At 46.2% G+C, this 20,422-nt stretch overlaps 1 protein-coding gene across 1 annotated transcript in view; it reads left to right on the plus strand.

The window, feature by feature from the left end:
• Positions 1-19,753, plus strand: part of EXT1 (exostosin glycosyltransferase 1) — a 296,557-nt gene extending 276,804 nt beyond the window's left edge. The window contains exons 6-11 of the mRNA XM_066265776.1: positions 1,917-2,035; positions 3,341-3,436; positions 7,760-7,849; positions 13,827-13,987; positions 16,203-16,374; positions 19,280-19,753. Coding sequence (XP_066121873.1) covers positions 1,917-2,035; positions 3,341-3,436; positions 7,760-7,849; positions 13,827-13,987; positions 16,203-16,374; positions 19,280-19,465 — 824 coding nt within the window. The 3' untranslated portion in view covers positions 19,466-19,753. The remainder of the gene's footprint in view (positions 1-1,916; positions 2,036-3,340; positions 3,437-7,759; positions 7,850-13,826; positions 13,988-16,202; positions 16,375-19,279) is intronic.
• Positions 19,754-20,422: the final 669 nt, after the last annotated feature.

Below are 20,422 nucleotides of genomic sequence, written 5' to 3' on the forward strand. Positions count from 1 at the left end.
GCAGCGTTCAGTTTAATACTAATGGGGAAATGGAAATAGGCGGAGGGACGGAGGTGGACAAAATGCTACTGTTATCGTCGTAGATATTTTCGTACTGGGGCCCCAGTCGCTGTAGTGTTAGTAACATCTTGGGTATTTCCCATCGTTCCCAGTTCTGGATTGGAGAAATCCTGGGACAAGAAAGCATCTTTCAAGGTGATGGGGCAGAAGAGACTCTTAGATTTATTGACTTATTTATTTATTCATCTATTTATTTTACACCCTGTGCTGATATTCTCTAATAATTAGCTTATCCTTTTTGGAGTTGTACTTATTTAGCTGAGAAGAAGATATTTATAAAAATATGTGGCCTGATGTATCAGCCAGTGACAAAGAAACCTTTCATCCAAACCGATTATGTTATGGAGACCATATCAAAATCAATGAACGGTCCACACTGGGTAATATGTTTAGAATTCAGTAATTTTCAGATTAAGGCAGCATTTGGTAAAAATTCCTACATATTTCTTGTAGAGCATTAATCTCCTTGTTTGGAGTTGGCACGTTAGAAGTGTGTAAATGATGCTCCTTAAACTGTTAGAGAAAAATTGAAAAGCAGGAACTTGTCCTCACACTGTTAAAAAGCAACCCCTCCGTCGTATTTATTCTTCTCACTTGGCAAAACCTTGAATGTATATCTTGATAGTGGGAAAGTTAGCTTCTTTCGAACATGTAATTAAAGTATTAATTGGATGATATAATTTGCTCTACAAACATTTGTCTAATCCTTTAATATACATAGTCTGATTCTTACCTTTTATCCCATCCATATCAAAGCTTAATTTGAATGTCCCTACACTCTCTTGTACACATTTAAGCTCCTAAAATGCGAAATTAGCAGATCTAAACTAACGAAGTTTTAAAACACTTTTTAACGGGTCTCCAATTTCCTGGTGAGTTCTGATAGGAAAACTCATTGTGGTGAGAAGCGATCCAGGCTCTTCCACTTCGGTGGCAGCTTTGCATCTTTATGATGACTTTCTGCCTAGGGCTTCAGAGCACACGGTTGGCCGAGGTCTGGGTCTCATTCTTTTTCTCTACACCAATGAGAGACTCGTGAGAGAATGGCTTCCACTCCGAAATAGTGATGATGGTAATGCTGTTGACGATAGCAGCTCCCAGCGATTGATCGCATAGTATTCGCTAGGTCCTGCTCTGAGTGCTTCGTGTGCATTCACTCACCGAACTGAACTCCCACAGCCACCCCCTGTGTTTGATACTCGCACCGTCCACCCCGTTTCATAGCCGTGGAAGCATGGAGGGTTAGGGAACGTTTCTAAGACCCCTCCGCCAGCAAGTGGTAGACTTGGCATTCAGCGTTTGTCAGTGTCCAGATGCTGGGTTTTTTTTAACTTTGACCGCTTGCTAGTATTGGTCAGGCAAAAAAAAAAAAAAAAAGCCCTAACTACATATTAAGAATAAATACAACCTATGCCAACGCCCTGGGGGAGAGAGCACATTTACTTAAACGCATATTAAGATGAAAGTGACTAAGATAGAACCTTTGCTGAGTTGAGAGTGGTGTGTGTGTGTGTGTGTGAGTGAGATAGAGAGAGAGAGAGAGAGAGAAAGATATCAGACTGCGGGTGCCTACAAAGCAGAAGGGTGATCCGAGATGCACCCCCAAGGGGAAAGGGTTATCAAAGGAAGAACCTGGAAGTGGACATTGAGCTGTAAGTCACCACGGTCCCTCGACTCGGGCAGCAGTCGACCAGTAGCTTGTCCCCCTGCTCCTGTTCTGTCAGGGCCCAGAGGCGGAGGGAAGAGGTGCGAGAAGGGCACGTGAGCTGCAGGGAGAGGCGGTGGAGCAAGGGGGAGTCATTTTCCAAGTCTTGTTTTTAGCACTTCATTGGGCTCCTCTCCCCTTTCTGTTTCAGGTTTAAAGCCCCCCTCCAAATTCACTGCCGTCATCCACGCAGTGACCCCCCTGGTCTCCCAGTCCCAGCCAGTGTTGAAACTTCTCATGGCTGCCGCCAAATCCCAGTACTGTGCCCAGGTGAGTGGGGGTTAGCCTGCCGGCTCCCGCTTGGTGGACTGGAGACTCTCACCATTACCTGCTATGCAGCACTCTGCTCCCTGGGACTCCTTTAACTATGTGTCCTGCCACTCCCTGCTTATTCGTTATGCCTTGTTATGGCTCCTCTGTTTTTAAATGTTGTTGTTTTTTTTTAAGACTTTGTTCATTTTAGGAGAGAGAGCAAGAGAGAGAGGTGGAGAGGCGAGGAGCAGGAAGCATTAACTCCCATAGGTTCCTTGATCAGGCAAGCCTGGGGTTTCGAACTGGCGACCTCAGCATTCCAGATCAATGCTTTATCCACTGTGTCACCACAGGCCAGGCCTGCCCCCTCTTTTTTTAAATCAATTTAGAAGAAGTGAAATCTGGCACTTGAAAGTGAAACAGGCGGGTTGCAAAGAGATCTTTGCATTGGCGTAAGGTTAAAAAAAATATTTATAACAACACATTTCTAAAAGAATACATAAGCACATTACTTTGTTTTTAAATGTCAGAGTGATACAGTAACATCAGAGGTGCTACAGGGAGGACCCAGAAAACTATTCCATCAGAAGAAACAGACTTGTTGGTGTGAGGAGGCGTCAACTTTTCTGTCACAGTAGTCGTGACTAATGATGAAATTGGGAACAGAAGATTAAATACGTAGTAACAATATTTTGCAAATCAGCATCTCTCCCCTACGCTGTTATTAACAGTGATTTTTCTAATTTGTAACTTAGCTTACAGAGGAAGGTTTACAGACGAGGAAAGTATTAAATACGCTTGAAGCATACGTCTTTGAGCTAAACATGTTTATTGAAAAGAATAAAACCAGCAGCCATTCTAGAGAATCGAAAACAGGAGCTCCTGCATGTTCTGTCTTGAATTCGTTTATTTCTCCCACGTTGCCTGGTGTAGTGCAAGTTCTTAGCAGATGTTCTGTGTACATTTCTGTTTAATTTCATCGGTGTTGTCATCTCACGCATCTCTCATAAGATATCAGAATTTAGGAAATCACTTCATTAAAATCCAGCAACGCTGAAATTACTTTCCCCCCCCAAACATTCTCCCACCTCGTTGGCATAGTTACTCTTAGGTTACTCTCTTTGTCCTCCTCTCTGGTTGCTGAAGGGATCAGGTTCTGAAGGTTGTGTGGGCATGGACGCACTTGAACATCGGTTTTGATGTCTGCCCTTCTGGCTCGCTTAGACCTTCATCTTCCCTCTCTCTGTGAAAAGAAATGTTGGGTTGGAGACCTATATAAATCCAGCCTTACCAAGCCACCTAATGATCCCCTGTTCCTTTCAGATCATAGTTCTATGGAATTGTGACAAACCCCTACCAGCCAAACACCGCTGGCCTGCCACTGCTGTGCCTGTCATCGTCATTGAAGGAGAAAGCAAGGTAGGACCGGAAAGGGACCTAAATATGGAAGGAACCACCCCAGGACCCTCATTTCTCCGTGGGGTCCTTTGGGAATTGGCCCCTGCTCCTGGCCTGCAGCCGTACCTGCCTCTGAATGTCCTCAGCTTGGACAGTCACAGCCTTTTGAATTTGTGAATCCTGGGTCCCCAGTACTAACTCTTTAGGAGATCTGTGACTCTGGACATACTTTTTTCTCACTTTTTTCTCAGCTTCCTCATCTACAAAATGGAAATCACAACCCGTAGCTCACAGCGTCGCCGTCAGGATGAAGTGAGCTCGGGCTGGGCGGCAGAGATCTGTCTGTAGACGAGCAGGATGGAGACCAGGCGCTGAGGCTCCCGGCGACGCGTGGGGCTCGCCGAGCTGGTTAATCTCAGTTAGTCGTGTCTTTCTAGCAGTCCTTCCTCATTTATCTTCAAAAGGACATTTTTCACCCTAATTTTGTTTTGGTGTCTCCGTCAGACACTCCCACGAGGGCTGCCCAGCTGGGCCCTGCTGCCGTTCTCCAAGTCATTTTGCCTGGAACTGAATGAGCTCCTTAATCATCTCGTGGCCCCGAAGGGAATCTGGTGGCTGATGCTTTAGACCCACATGCGAGGACGTGTCTGATCTGGCCTCAGCCGGGCCCCTCAGTCTTCTCTCCCTGCTTTCCCTGTCGGTCAGCTTGTCCCCTGACCACATCTGACCATTCACAGTTACCTGAGGTGCACCATGTCCCACCCTACCTCTGACTTGCGTCTTTCTCATTTGCTAGAAGTCTTGACCACCCCTCTCAGTTCTTCATATTTGTTGTCAGACTTCCCATCCGTTTTTTTAAGCCCCTGTCCATGTGCTGCCTTTCCTTTGAAATTTCTTCCACTATTGGAAGCCAGAGTTGAGTTCTTGTTTCTCTAGCTTCTGCTTGTTGCTTTGTGAAGAAGTAAGTTGCTACTAAAGGGAACAGATTTTAATGCACTGTCATCGAAGAGACTTCCTTTCTCAGTCCCAAGGGGTCATGTCATGAGAGGTCATCTCACACCAAGTAAAACATTTCTGAGCTAGAATCACAGAATATCCGTTTGACATTTAAAACCATCATTTGACTCGCTGAACGTGGCAATTTCATATGGTTCACATATAAATGCAGTGAAAATTGTAGCTGTCACATGGACAAGACGGTCGGCACATGATCTGTTCAGTTCCAATGTGTGAGGGCCTACTGTGTACTGGGCACTGTGCAACATGTTGGAACACAGAGGGGAACATGACAGATGTCCCATGTCATGTCCCGTGGAGTCCTTCGGGCTGGACTCCAGCAGTACGATTGTCAGAGAGCTGCTTGGGAAGCATTTAATGAGAAAGGTAGGAGTTAGAATAATCACGTGCCTCCTGGCATCATCTTACTCTTCTGCATTCATGTCACCGCAAGTGTGGTTTCACCAAAAGGACTGACACACAAAAATCACCTGCCTACAATCTCTTCAACTCCAGCGCCTGAGACCCTGAACGGCGCTCAGGTGGCAGCTGCTAACTCTGAACTTTGGGATTCTTTGTTTTTTTACGCTTCTCTGAGTGACGAGAATGTCTGGTAGATACGTCTTCCTTTGACTATGTTAGGATATTCATAAAGGATCCAGTGTGATTGGGAACCATTCTGACTTCTGTGATTTGGATTGCATTCTTATGCAGAAACTCACGGGTTGATTTTGTATTTCTAATCTTAGAGAGGAGCCCCAGTTTCCTTAGAAGATGATGATGATAACAGCCGTACCTATCCCGTGGGCTTACAGATGAGTCTTAAATGTTCTTCCAGCTAGATCTCTGTTTGGGCTTCTGCCCAGGTGGCGAGGCCTAGCCTCCACCTCGGCTAGTGCTTCCAGTGGGTCAGACGGTTCCTTTTCCTTCCCTCTACTGCCCTGGGATTGCACTGCCTGGTAAAGCAGTTATGCTTAAATCTTGCCCCAGGCTCTGTAGTCCAGGGAACTGAGAGGCTAAAACTTGTGCCCATTTTAAGGATTAAATGAGATACTGCATTGCAGGTGCTTAGACTTGTATTTATTATATACCTAGGGTTCAGTAAATGTCATCTACTTTTCTGGGAGGCAGTGCAATGTTATGGTTTATATCATGGTCTCCAGTGTCAGACTTACTTCTGGGTGACCTAAGCCGAGTTAATTAGCTCTGTGCCTCACCCTCCTTTAGTTAATGGAAGCAATCTTACTACCTATCAGGGTAGCTGAAAAGATCAGATGATGCGATACTTGATATGTAAATAGACTGAGAAGTATGGATGCACCTAGTAGGTGCTCCCTTGTGCTCTGTAGAATTACTCACAGGCATCTCTTATCTCCCCTAATAGACAGTCAAGTTCTTGCGTCTTGGTTATTTCCTAGTCGCGTTTGTTCAATCTAAAAGCATTTGGGCTGGTTTTGTGGTGGCTAAATATTTCTTTAATGACCTCATGAGGAACACCCAGTTCCCCCAGACTGACTTTGTAAGTACATGGGCGCCTTTTCCATTCAATTTTTGGAACAGAGCTGAGGCAAGCCTCTGCTTTCTACACTCGAGTTTGGAAGCAGTTGACTCGGCGGCTTGTAACCTCTGTTAATGAAGCGGGTCCAGAGAAGGAAATGGGTCCTTCTAAAACCACCAGTTGGGCCCAGGATGGGGAAGAAGCCAGGTGCCCTTCCCACTCCTCATTTACATCTCCATGTCCAGCCTCCAGTTTAAAGCTGATGTGTTTGCTGCTTTGGCTGTGAAGGCCTTTTTGGGTTTGCAGGCCCCGTCTGTGCAGCGCTGCCCTGGCGGCCTAACCCGGGGCAGGGCAGGGCATGGCCCAGCAGGCCGCGGGCAGTGTCTGCGGCAGTGAGCGCACGTGTGAGCCGTGCCAGGCTATCAGACATACCAGGAGGGCCGCTTCAGCCCGCAGTTCCTCAGCACCGTGTGTGGGGCTGCTGGTCGCTTCGTGTTTTTATTTTGAAAGCCTAAGAAAGAAAACAAACAAACAAAGAATCTTGACCCAGTTGACAGACGTGTAGAAGCAGACCTGGAAGCCATTTAGGCTGCAGCTGTATCCCCGGAGCACCCAGAGACGGAGTAGAGAGTGCTCGGTCCATCCTCTAAAGTCGTAAGCCCGGCAGTCATTCCGCAGGCGTGTGACCCCGCCTCAGGCGAGGCCTGTGGGTGAGCTGGTTCTTGGGGCACATGCAGCCCGATCAGCTCTGGGGTGGGAGGGAAGATTCTCGGGTTCGTGGAGAACATCCTCTTGGCGGCCAGGTGAAGGGCCTGCCTTTTTCTTGTCCCTAGTGTCTAATGGCTTTACTCCTTGGCTTTTGTGCCTTCCGAGTTGATGGCAAGTGTGTCTTTTCTCCTGGGTTCCCGTGTGAACTCAGAGAGGATGTCATAACTGTTCTGTAACTTCTCGAGGAAGGTGGTGAGTGTGAGATCGCCACACGTGCCCCAGACTCACTTTGAAGGTCCCTTTCAAACCTGAGACAGCGGGGCGCGGTGGGTGAGCAGCCGTAGAGTTACCCCGTCCGGGATGGGATGCTGGTGGGCCCACCAGGGGCCAGACACTTACCATTTCTGCACCTTAAGTTTTCTTACCTATAAAATTTGGAGTTATAAACGTGAAATGAGATGACATACATAAAAAACTTGAAACCCTTCTTGGCACGTTGTAAATGTTTAAAACTCGTCAGTCATTCTTATGATATAATCACTCTTTTGGTTCTTCATACATTCAGCGCAACACAGAGATTTAAGCTGTGACTGTCACAGACCGATGTCTCCATCCTCAATTTTCCAACTGATCCCTTTGTCCTCAAAGCCCCCACGCCACACACACAGCTTACCGTGCCTTATCCTGTCTGTCCTGCCCCGTTTCTCTTTATACCTGGTGAGCTCTTGCCTGCCGAGGTCCTGCTGCAGGGCCCTTCCTCTGTGAGGGCTCCCCTGCTCTTCCAGTGGCTGGTGGCTGCATCCTCTGCTCTCCGGGCATTGTTCACACCGGGCGAGGACTGGCCCTCTCTCTTGGCCTCTCTGCGGACTGTGAACTCCTCCAACAGGACTCGTAACTTCTTTCCCTTTGGGCTCTCTTTACCTGGCAAGGTGTCTGTCTGCACACGGTACGTGTCCGAAACTGTGGGACCAAAGAGTCTGCACTGATCAGAAACGGAAGTCTTCAAGGCTGCGGGGGTGACAAAGTCTGAGAACATTCTTTCTGAAGATTGACGATGGGGGAAATTGTCCTGAAAAGAAACAACTCAACATTGACTTCTCCTTCCTAATTCCTTCCCTGGTGCTTGTTCTCTCTTCTCCCAGGTTATGAGCAGCCGTTTCCTGCCCTATGACAACATCATCACCGACGCGGTGCTCAGCCTGGACGAGGACACCGTGCTTTCTACCACAGAGGTGAGCGCCGCCACCTGTGGAGCGGGCTCTGCGGGCAGGTGCCCCCGACCCCACGGGGCCAGCGCGGCTCCTTCCCCTGCCGCTGCCAGGTCGGAAACAGTTTTCAAAACTTCCTGCAGTATTGGTTTTAATCAACTGAGTTCCTGTGAGCACCTTGCCGCCACCAGGCACCCTGATGAGGGCATCTTCCCTGTTGTTTTCTCTGTTAATTGGCTCCTCATTTGCATAGCCGAGCCTCACCTCTCCCCTCCTGCCTACCCTCATTTTCTGTTGTGAACGGCGCAGCCCATGGTGTGTGCAGAAGAGCCCGGGAAGCGGAGGGGCACCTGCTTAGCATTCTCTTGAAACCAGCCGTCCAGAGCAAACAGTCTCCTCCTTCCTCAGTTACTGTAATGCATGTGTGGGTGTGTGTTGCCTCTGAGGGAACTCCTTCGGGTTCTGAAGGCAGCCCTTCCGTCGTGGTTGAAAGTGCTCATTTTCTCTCGCCCACACAAGAGCAAATGGTCTCACTTAAAGGCAGAGATGGAGATCCCTGCTATTTCAGACATTCAGGTATTTGTGCTAAAAATAAGATTGCACACAGAACGCGCGAGGAGGAGATGGAGGAGGAGGAGGAGGAGAGAAAGCAGAGGCAAGATAGATATGGCAGAAAAGCAATTTTTACAACTCGAATGAGTATTGATCTCTGAAACCTTCCTTTAAACCGTACAGGGGACCAGCGACAGTTATATAAAAATGTAGTGTATCGGAAATTCATTATTAATGGTAGCCGTGAAAGCAGTGGGGAGACTTAGCTACTTATACCTTCCCCTTCTCCCTTTCTTTTTATCCTTTTTATTTATAATCATTTTCCTATCAATGTAAACACAGGCACTTCCCAGCATGCATTTGCCTGGACGCCAGTCTGATCCTAATGGCCTGCTGCTGCCCACATAGCCAGGACGCGGTGTTAACCTAAGTCACCGGTTACGGTGTGTCTCTTTCTTGAAACTCCATGGATGCTTCCAAATTCCACCAAATGGAGTGGAACAGACATTATCTGCAAGGTCAACCTACATAACCCCAGGACAAAATGCACTGGCCCTCACCTTGGTAAAATGCTTCATATGCAGGCGAGGCTCCATAAGTACTTGGCAAATACTGATGGCAGGGATGCATACTGAGGGAGGAAGGTGTTCACAGGGCCCGTGTGTCATGGGTGAGTCAGCAGGAGAAGGAGCTAGGGCAGAAGACACAATTCCCGTTCAAAGGGGAAGGCAGCTGTGCAACACCCAGAATGGGACACCAGCTGGCATTTTTCTGTGCCGAGTGCAAAGGGCGCTGGCACCCCAGGAGCACGGGCGCGGGCGCCCACCCGGTGTTTGTTGAGGGATTCCTTTGTTCTGCTCCCCATGCCAGGAGCTTTGCTTACACAGTTCTTGCCTGTCACCGTCAGACTCTTAGCAGCAAATGGCATTCAAATCAGGTAGTTCCAATGAAGGGATTTAGGCTTATTTAGAGAGGTGGGTGGGAGAAAAGAAGGCACTCCACCGATCAGCGGACAATGGTAAAGCGGACGGCCACCCTCTTAAATCTACATATTGTTTCTCAAGCGACAGTGAGGCACCTGGTGAGGGATAAGAACAGGAGGAAGTGGCTCCCTCCTTCAAGCCCAGGAAGGAAAGAAATAGTGTTTCCAGAGTCCCTGAGAGATGGAGCTGGGAAGAAGAGGCTTCCCGGCAAGTGCTATGATCACACAGGGCCACAGCAGCGGCCAGAACCCTGGTGCCAAGGCAGGGAGGCAGCAGGGAAGAAATACCCTGACCTCTCTCTGTGTCTCACCTCCGTTTTCCTGCTGAGGGCTCCCGTTGGCCTAACCCAGCCAGCCGCCAGCCAACGGGGAAGACCGGGGTGTACCCTTTCTTAGAGAGAAGAGAGCAAACACAGGAAGAGCATCCCACTGCCAAGGTGGAATGTGTGGTCAAGGCAACGACAGCATGGACCTAAATCATTATCCTATTTCCTGAAGTATTGATTCGTCCTCGTACACCTTCCCCTGGGCACCAGGCAGTTTCTCTCACTCTGGGATTGGCTTTTCCCTGTCCCGTGCTGAAATACCTTTCAGCTGCTATGATGTAGCCATGTGCTGGTGAATTTCTTTTCAAAGAAGAGCCATCCCTGCCCCCGCCAGGCACATGGGGCAGAACGTGTGTCATAGGCGATGTCATTAGAAGTCAACATGGGTTGGAAACAATATGTAGATTTAAGAGGGTGGCCGTCCACTTCACCATTGCCCGCGTTGCCTAAAATGGGCGAGGACTGGATTTCTCTCTTTTTTGGGTGGATAGATGTTGGTTTGTTTTATCTCTTCTCTAAGGATCCTTAGCTTGTTTGAAATGTCTCTCCGTGGTATTGAGGAGAGATTTTGAAACAGCCTCCTTGAAAGGGTATTAGATGTAGTTGGTTTATAGTTATTTACATTTATCTGGGTTGCTGTGAATTCTCAAAAGAAAACAGATGTTGGTTTTCGTTTTTTGTTTTTTAAAGAGAAAAGGGCACGAGCTGACCTTTGCCTCCTTTGATGTGTTAATGATCGGCAGGAAAGCAGAGCCATCACAGGAATCAGAGTTTCTGCTATGATTTTACTTTTCAGTCCCTTTTGAAATGACTTGAAATGGCCCTGAGATGGAAAGGAACTCCTGTGATGAAAACACCCCGTTGGGTTCTCTAGGAGTTTCCAGCGCATGTTTCCTTTTCAAAGAATAATGGAAAACCCCAGAGTGCTGACGGCCAGGCTGGGGCTCTGCCAATGGGCTGCACAACATACTTTCCCGTCAGTGGGCGCCATTAGCAACTGCACACTGGTGATGATCTGCGGTTATGGCCACCGATTTCAGTTTTCTGGCACATACTCACTGCCCGCTCCCCTGCTGTCCTTTCACTGGGAGGTGCCCCGGGCCCCACCACCGATTTCAGTTTTCTGGCACGTACTCACTGCCCACTCCCTGCTGTCCTTTCACTTGGAGGTGCCCCGGGCCCCACCACCGATTTCAGTTTTCTGGCACGTACTCACTGCCCACTCCCCTGCTGTCCTTTCACTGGGAGGTGCCCCGGGCCCCACCACCAATTTCAGTTTTCTGGCACGTACTCACTGCCCACTCCCTGCTGTCCTTTCACTTGGAGGTGCCCGGGCCCCACCACTGATGGTTATAGTTTTGAGGGGGGGAAGCAAGCTATGTTGTTTAGGCTTTCTCATCTTGAGATAGAACACCAAACTAGATTTTCATAAAAGTCTGAATTTAGGGCTGCTTTCAAAAATGGTGACTTCTGCCTGACCAGTCAGTCGGTGGTGCAGTGGGTGGGTAGAGCGTTGGACTGCAATGCGGAGGACCCAGGTTCGAAACCCCTAGGTCACTGGTTTGAGCGTGGGATCATAGACGTGACCCCATGGTCACTGGTTTGAGCGTGGGATCATAGACGTGACCCCATGGTCACTGGTTTCAGCGTGGGATCATAGACGTGACCCCATGGTCACTGGTTTCAGCGTGGGATCATAGACGTGACCCCATGGTCACTGGTTTCAGCGTGGGATCATAGACGTGACCCCATGGTCACTGGTTTGAGCGTGGGATCATAGACGTGACCCCATGGTCACTGGTTTGAGCGTGGGATCATAGATGTGACCTCATGGTCACTGGCTTGAGCCCAAAGTTCGCTGCTTGAAACCCAAGGTTGCTGGTTTGAGCGGAAGCTTGCTGGCTTGAGCCCAGGGTTACTGCCTTGAGCAAGGGGTCACTCACTCTGCTGTAGCCCCCAGTCAGGGCACATATGAGAAAGCAAACAATGAACAACTGAGGTACTGCAGTAAAGAATTGATGCTTCTTATCTCTCTCCCTTTCTGTCTGTCTGTCCATCCCTGTCTGACCTTCTCTCTGACTCTCTCTGTCTCTGTCAAAATAATAATAATAATAATAATAATAATGATGATGGTGACTTCAAAGCCCCGGAAACTCAGAGGTGAAAGGACCAGACTGATCACCTAGCCTGTGATGCCCCCCAAATGGTTTAAATAGTGTTACGTGGTTCATGGCAAACATGTATTTAATTTTAGCAATTATATTTTTATTTGAATGTGTGTTAGAAAATCATATAGCCAGCAGTCAAATCTAGGATTTCACTGACGTGTTTGTCTGGGATGAGACTAGTGAGAAGAACAAAAAGGAGTAGGAGAAGAAAGAAAAAAGCTTATTTGCTTTGTCTTTTAACTGAGTCAAAATTCACATACCATAAAATTGACCATTTTAAAGTGTATAATTAGTGCCATGTGGTACATTTACAGCCTCCTGTCATCATTACCTCTCACTTACTCTAAAACATTTTCAGGACCCCATAAAAAGAAACTATACCCATCAAATCAGTCACTTCCTAACCTCAGGAACCACCAACCAATCTGTTCTCTGTCTCTATTTGCATATTCTGGACTTTCGTGTGAACGCACGCATATAATATGTGACCTTCTGTGTCTGGTCTCTGTCACTCAGCCTAGTGTTTCAAGGTTCATCCAGGGTGTCGCATGTGCCAGTATTGCATTCCTTTCTATAGCTGAATAATACCCTTGGTGTGGATATACCATATTCAGTTTATTTATTCATTAGTTGACAGAATTAGGGGGGTTGTTTTCACCTTTTGGCTACTGTGAACAGTTACTTGGTCTGCTCTTGAACTTCTAAGAGATCACTGTGCTGAGACTTGAGCTCTTGGTGGCCTAGATGAAATTTCCATTTTCATTGCTTATCAGAAAGAGGTCTAGCAAAGGTTGCAGGGCGATTGTCCAGCCTGTGTAAGAGGTAAATTGCTTTCAACATTGTAGCAGCAGAGCTAAAAGAGAGGCTGTGAAAATAGTACACAGCACATCTGAAAGCACTTGGCCCCGGCTCACAGATCGGCTCTGCCTCCTGCTAGCTCAGGGGGATTATTGGAACCTCCATACACATACACCTTAGCTTCCCTCTCTAAATTTGAGAACATAAAATTACCTTTATACTGAATTAGGATGAAATGAGTTCAAACATGTAAGTACCTATACCTATTATAAGCATTACATAATTATGAACGCTATAGGATGGCTTGCCATTCCTGTTTTTAGTTCTACTTTCTATTTTTATTGTTCATCATACAATCATAGGAAGCCAGAAGGGAGCTTACACGTTTGAAAGCGGACTACTTGCTATTTATAAATGTTTGTTTTAGCGTATTCAGGAGTACCTGCTTTGGGTTATTATAAGCCCTGGAAAGTCACAGAGCTGCATTTCTTTAAAATAATCCCGGGGCTTCACTTGGCTTTTGTCCGCACTTATTCTTGGTGATTTGTCACTGTGGGCGCTTTGACCAGCTCCCCCTGGCACGATGCGTCTTCCAGCCTGAGAGGCCGGAGTGGCTGTTTCATTATGATGTCTGCTTTGTGTTCCCGTTAGGACTTGGGTGTTGTTTTAAACATCTTTTCTTGTGCTCTGAAGAAGATGCTTTTATTTTAGTCATTTTGGCTCTGCCGCGTGCCAGTTGTGATGCATGCTGTATATTCATACAGTGGATGTGCATAGGAAACCGGCTCCCGTTTATGAAACAGATGCATTTCTGCTTTGCACGAGTCCGTGGCCGTGTGGACTGTGGGGTGGGGGTCGGAAGGAACTGCTTTTCTGACTTTTCCAGCTTGAACAGCCTGGATTTCTAATGGACATATCAGCAACTGTTTGTTTGTTTTTCCCCCTTTCATTTCTGCACTAATCTGAAGTTTCTGTAATAGAAAACATTAAAATGTGCATAATGATGGGGCAAAATGTCAAGCAGTCAGTTTAATTTGCTGACGAATTCGTGGAACCAGTGTTTCCCCACAGCCGCGGGGCTTGGGCTTGCGGTCTGAATTAGCAGAGGGAAGGTAATGTTCTGTTGACATTGTTAACACTGCTGATTGCTTGTTTGGCCTGTTTTCTGCCTGCAGGTGGACTTTGCCTTCACTGTTTGGCAGAGCTTCCCCGAAAGGATTGTGGGGTACCCTGCGCGCAGCCATTTCTGGGATAACTCTAAGGAGCGGTGGGGCTACACGTCCAAGTGGACAAACGACTACTCCATGGTGTTGACCGGAGCTGCTATTTACCACAAGTGAGGAGCCCACACGTCTTGCATGTTTAGGTTTTTTATGTACTCCCTATATTAGTTTCTGACTGCCACATAAGTAGGGACTTGAGTCAAATCCTGTTAACAGCATTAACGGAAATCAATGTGCATCCTCTTTTAAGTTTTGTTGATGTGACCAATGCGTCTTTGAAACCAATGAAAGCCCTTGGCTTATTTCATTCCTAGAAATTACCAGAAAGTAGCACTTTCCATTCATCTGAAGTGTGGACATCTCAAGGTGTATTGACTTGCTGTATATTTAGAATAACAACTACAAAAGTAGATACTTAAATGTGTTATGTCCCCTGCCCTGGCACTGTTCTAGGTACTTGGGATTTGCCATTGAGTACAACAGGAAAAATGGTCCTCTTATGATAGTTTTATGGTCTAGCGAGGGAGACACAATATACATCATAGTTCTATGATGTTTTAAGGTGAGAAGTTACACAGCAGAAAGGCAGATGGGAGCAGGAGCAGGACTAGAAGCACCGAAAGAAACGGGGCAGAGTAGGGGGTGGCCAGGGTGATCCTCACGGAGCAGGTGAGATTTGAGCAGAGACTTGAGGGTGGACAGGATGTCAGCCAGGAGAATGTGTGGGGGAGGAGTGTTACGGTGTGGGAAATAGCTAGAATCAGTGCTCCAAGGCAGGCTATTGGAGGGATATACGAAGACCAGTGTGACTAGAGTACAGTGGAAAGCGGATGAGAGAGGTCATGGGAGCCCAGATGTAGGACCTTGCTGTCCACCATGAGGGTATACTGTTGCTTTCAGTGATTGGGGTTTGAGCAGGGCAATCTTTCTTAGGTTGTATGCGTCCACTCTGGGTGCTGTGTTGAGGGTAGACTCTAAGAGGTCCAGTGTAGTAGCAGGGAGACCTGTTGGGAGGTGACCGACACTGTCTAGGCAAGAGATGATGGAGCCAGAAAGTGGCTTTTTGGGACCAGAAAGTAAGCAGTGGAGGTGGTAAGTGGTGGTCAGTCTGGGACATATTTTGAAGATGCTGCAGCATAATTGGATACAGAAGTTTTTTTACCTGAGGATCTAAACAGGATAGAGAAGCCATCAATAGGTTGAGAAAGCTGTAGATGGAGTATTAGAGGAGATGGCAGGAGTTCAGTCTTGGGCTTGGTAGGACTTTCCAAAGGGAATGTTGAAAGAGGTAAGGCAAGGGATAGAAATTTGGGAGTTGTTTGCATATATGGTCTTTAAAGCCAAGGGACTTGGGTAAGATTGCCAAATCAGTGTTCCTGACTCAATCATAAATGAAATCCCTACTCTTCTGTCTTAGAAAGGTAAACACACCAGTCTCAACCTACTCTTTTTTAGTAAAGAATCAAGAGTCTTGCCATATTGGGGATAGAGCTGGGAATGCACAAGGTATAAACATTTAGTCTGGCTGAACTTCCATCTCAAGACTCCGCCTCTTAAAAGTTCATTGTTTCTTTCTTCTTGCCTCTGCCACTTAATGAATCTGATTATTCAAATGATTTTTTTTCCATGAATGTATACTATATGTACCTCCAAAAAAATTATAAAGTGAAAGTGATTTAAATTAATATGGATTCTCCACCAGATTAATTAGGGTTTTGCTCTATCAGTGTTTAAATATATGGTTTATAGGCCACAGAAATAGAACAGTGTATTGTTGGATTCAGAGTTATGGGATAGTCTTAAATATAGTTCTGATTAAACCAATAATTAAAATTGTAAAGCAGCTTGTAACAATATACAGATTACATGTAAGTAACTTCTCTTGCCGTCTCAGTATTCTGTTTCTTACCAACCAGCCCAATAGTAAAGCTAGGCATGGCAGGCTCTATCTGCATGTATGTCTGTAGCTTGTTAATTTATCTGTAAAACCTACATCATAGATATTTTACAAGGATTAGATGAGGCATTGGTTACAGAGCACTTTAGAAAGTTATCTGACACACAGAGTGAGGCAAAAGTAGGTTTACAGTTATTCATACGGAAAATGCAATAATTAATAATACAAGAATAAACTCTGTGTTTCACATACTCACAACTATAAACCTGTTTCTGCCCCACCCTGTATAATAAGTACCATATAAGTCATAGTTACTGTCATCATTATCCACAACATGTTTAGGGATTCAAAGAAATGGGTTTGTGCTTTCTGTCAAAGGAGACCTTCATATATAAGATATTCCCGTTGGGAACTGTCTTTGGTTTTTACAGATATTATCACTACCTGTACACCCATTATCTGCCAGCCAGCCTGAAGAACATGGTGGACCAACTGGCCAACTGTGAGGACATTCTCATGAATTTCCTGGTGTCTGCTGTGACAAAATTGCCTCCAATCAAAGTGACCCAGAAGAAGCAGTACAAGGAGACAATGATGGGACAGGTGAGAGAGCTCTCCTCCCGTGCTTTGCTTGCTGCTGGTTCATCCAGAGCTAATGAGGACTCAGCTGTTCCTCTAAGCCTACGGAGCACAATGGGAGATATTTCAAAAAAAAAATCTGAAGGCTCTGAGGGAGTGTGTGGTCGGCACACGGATAATTGGGAAGGCGGACGTCCAGGGGATCTTTATGTCAAGAATATCAAAGTTTTCCTATGCCCTACAAGGCGGTATGAGGAAGACATTCCTTCTCCAGTATTAAAGACCTACAGAGAATTTATGTCAGTTTATCACTGGTGTTTTATTTAATGAATAGCTGATAATACTCTTGACATGGCTTTCTGGTTGGTTGTCACGAAAGTTTAGTCCTAAAGACACTTGCAAGGAAATTTAATCCAACTTCCGCTTCTTACAAGTAAGGAAACTAGGTCCCAGGGAAGTTAAGCATATTGCTGCCGGTCTCCCGTCTTCGGGACAGGACTGGGAGTGGACCCCAGGCTCTGCTCTTTCCAGGGCTTGTTCTTCCATGCCCCAGGGCCCGGCATCAGGATGGTCTCCTTAGGCTGAAGCTCACCTGCCTGTCTACATCCTTGTCAGAGCCCAGTAATGGGAGAGAAATCAGAAGCCTTAAGGAAGACCATATAGATCTATCCAAGTCAGATCATAAGAGGATCATCCAACAGGATAGGAGTCAGCCTTGAGGAACATATTTTAACATAGTTCCATTGTTGAGGGCTTTCCACTTACCTGGCTCTAACCGTCATTAAAAATGATACACAAACCTAGCTTTTGCAAAGGGAAACTTAGCCAGGCCTCACAAGTGATGGTTTTTCATTCACTAAATTTAGTAAGAGCAACAAATGTATAGGGTTTTTAAGTTCATAAAATGTAGTCAGCCGGTAGTTACTGAAAAGGGGCAGGTTATATCAGGCACTGTGCTAGGAGGTAACACAGCTGCTGTCCTGAGTGTGCAGAGGAGGCTGGTGGGAAATTCCATTTCCCTCTAACTACTAAAGGAACAGCCAAAAGCATTTGCAAGGATTTTTCGTCTTTCAGGCTGAAAGGCTATTCAAATGCAGGCAAGATGTATGGAGTGTCTACTGTGTGCCCAGGTATCTTCATATTATGTTATCTCATTTAGGGATACAGCATTCCTTTAATACTGTTTCTCAGAGAGTTCTGGGAACTTCCCTGAGGTTATCTGCTGATTAGGGGTAAACTCGAATGACACATGATTTCTTAGCGGTTGGTTTTTGTGCCCTTTTCATAGATTTGCCTAATTCTACCAAACCAATATTTCTAATAATTTTATACATCTTTTGGGGACAAATCTAAATTTAGCCTTAGGTCTAACTATATAGATGTGTCTAATTAAATATGCACTGTGTTTGCCCCATTGTTCCCATCATTCACATTTGTTTATTGAATGTTTTGTATGTAGTTTTTAAGAGAGACTAAGAATGAGCTTAAACTCTAGACAGTATTTCCATTTGCATATGTAAGCAGCACTTGTCCAAAAGTGGGGGTCTTGCCCTTTGAGGTTGAGTGGACCCATCAGAAATGGCCTGCAGGTACGAAGTGACGTGTCTCTGGGGGTGTCTGCTCTGTTATGAACTCAACTGGTCAGCTTTATTTCATTTACCAAGCAGAGTCTTCTAGTATAAATGGATAAGGAATGGAACTTGAGTTCTGCCCCTTTCTAGCCTTGAACAACTCATTGTAACACCCCTGAACCCACTTCCTCATCTATGGAGTGGGGATGTGATTACCTTGGGAGATAACTTGACCAGGCAGGTTCAAATGAACTTCATGAAAACACTTAACTGGTCGTATTTTGTTTGTTTTTCTGCTGCTCAGAGGTAACTTAACATTTGTATTTACTTTCAGAGGTTATTTTTAAGCATGTTGACACTTGTTTTAAAGTGACCCCGGGTGATTTTCACAGTAAAATTTACCTTCCATTGAAAGTATTTGCTAACAATGCATGAAGATTCAAGCACAGTGATTTTAAACATACATTCGTGTTGTATGACATAAATGAGTTTGTTTTTCTGCCCCCATAATGGGGCAACCCACCTTTTCCTTGTTTCATAAACACGTCTTTCCTGCTTACCCAAGATCAACCAAGTAAACAAGAAAGTTTTAGAAAACTATCTTTGAAACCACAAACACATTATTTTATTCAGTGAGAGGAGAGGAGGCAGAGACAGACTCCCACATGCATCCCTACCGAGATCCACCCAGCAAGCCCACTAGGAGGCAATGCTCTGCCCATCTGGGGGCGTTGCTCCGTTACTCAGCAACTGAGCTCTTATTAGTGCCTGAGGCAGAGGCCATGTAGCCATCCTCAGTGCCTGGGGCCAACTCGATCCAATTGAGCCATGGCAGCAGGATGGGGAGAGAGAGAGACAGAGAAGCGAGAAGGGGAGGGGTGGAGAAGCAGACGAGTGCCTCTCCTGTGTGACCTGACCAGGAATTGAACCCAGGACGTCTGCACACTGGGCCAACACTCTACCACTGAGCCAACTGGCCAGGGCAGAAATCACACACATATTGTTAGTCATAATATTTGATCCCAAGTGCAAGGAGAAGTTTTATATTTAATGACCATAGTAGTTGAGATTGAATTGGTAAGTTGTTGACTTGAGCAGAGAATTAGACATTCAGTATGGATCTTTTTGTACTTGTGTGTGTTTAGCATTGAAGAAGTATCTTGGGAAAACCTTCTGGAAGGAGTAGAAATCAGGGTCAGTGCCTGAATTTTCACCCAGCACAAGAATGGGGAGGTTCAGTGTCCAGGCCAGACCCCAAGCTCTGCTGCGTGTCTGTGACCCTGACTCGGTTTTCTGCAGCGTCTCCATCTCACCTTGCACTTGGCTGATGGTCTTCCTTGTTTCTCTCCTTTCCCCAGACTTCCCGGGCTTCCCGCTGGGCTGACCCCGACCACTTTGCCCAGCGACAGAGCTGCATGAATACATTTGCCAGCTGGTTTGGCTACATGCCGCTGATCCACTCTCAGATGAGGCTCGACCCCGTCCTCTTTAAAGACCAGGTCTCTATTCTGAGGAAGAAATACCGAGACATTGAGCGACTTTGAGGAACCCAGCCAAGTGGGGGAGGGGAAGCGAGAAGGGACTGGGGTCAAGCTGCTCTCTCTTCCCAGGGCAGATCCGCTCAGCCACGGAGCCAGATTGTGCCAAGTATCCAAATAAACTTACATGAACAGAATGACAAAAACGAAAACAAAAAAGGCCAATGAGAACTCGACTCCTGGCTCCTGGGACCGCACCGGACTGCTCCAAACTCACCTCACTGGCTTCTGTGTCCCAAGACTAGGTTGTGTACAGTTTAATTATGGAACATTAAATAATTATTTTTGAAATGATTGCTATGCAGGTTTAAACTTTTTTAATGATCAAAACTATTAAAAACCAGAGTTCTTTCTTTAATCAAAATTGTGTTGGTTGTGAATATTTCAAAGCTGCTGCTGCCCTTCCCACCAATGTCATTGCCAGTGGTCGTGTAGGGCTTCCTGCAGTTACCAAAGCTCAGACCTCATGGACAGCACAACACCATTGCCAGTGGTTGTATAGGGCTTCCTGCAGTTACCAAAGCTCAGACCTCATGGACAGCACAACGCCATTGCCAGTGGTCGTGTAGGGCTTCCTGCAGTTACCAGAGCTCAGACCTCATGGACAGCATAACGTCCTTGCCAGTGGTCATGTAGGGCTTCCTGCAGTTACCAAAGCTCAGACCTCATGGACAGCACAACGTCCTTGCCAGTGGTCGTGTAGGGCTTCCTGCAGTTACCAGAGCTCAGACCTCATGGACAGCACAGTGAGTCGCTCCATCCAGTGCCAAGAAATAGTTGAGCATAAGCTAAGTAAGACAAGTTGACTATTCAACTTTGCCAGTGCGAATTGTTTTCCACTTTAAATTTGCAGATCGACTTGAACTTTTATCTCTTAACATGTCGCTGCATGAGAGAAAGGATTATGACTTCCAGGTAGACAGTTCTAACTGAAAACTTTGAGATATGTAAGTATCATAATTT

The sequence above is a fragment of the Saccopteryx bilineata genome, chromosome 3 (assembly GCF_036850765.1).
Source record: "Saccopteryx bilineata isolate mSacBil1 chromosome 3, mSacBil1_pri_phased_curated, whole genome shotgun sequence".
Lineage (NCBI taxonomy): Eukaryota > Metazoa > Chordata > Mammalia > Chiroptera > Emballonuridae > Saccopteryx > Saccopteryx bilineata.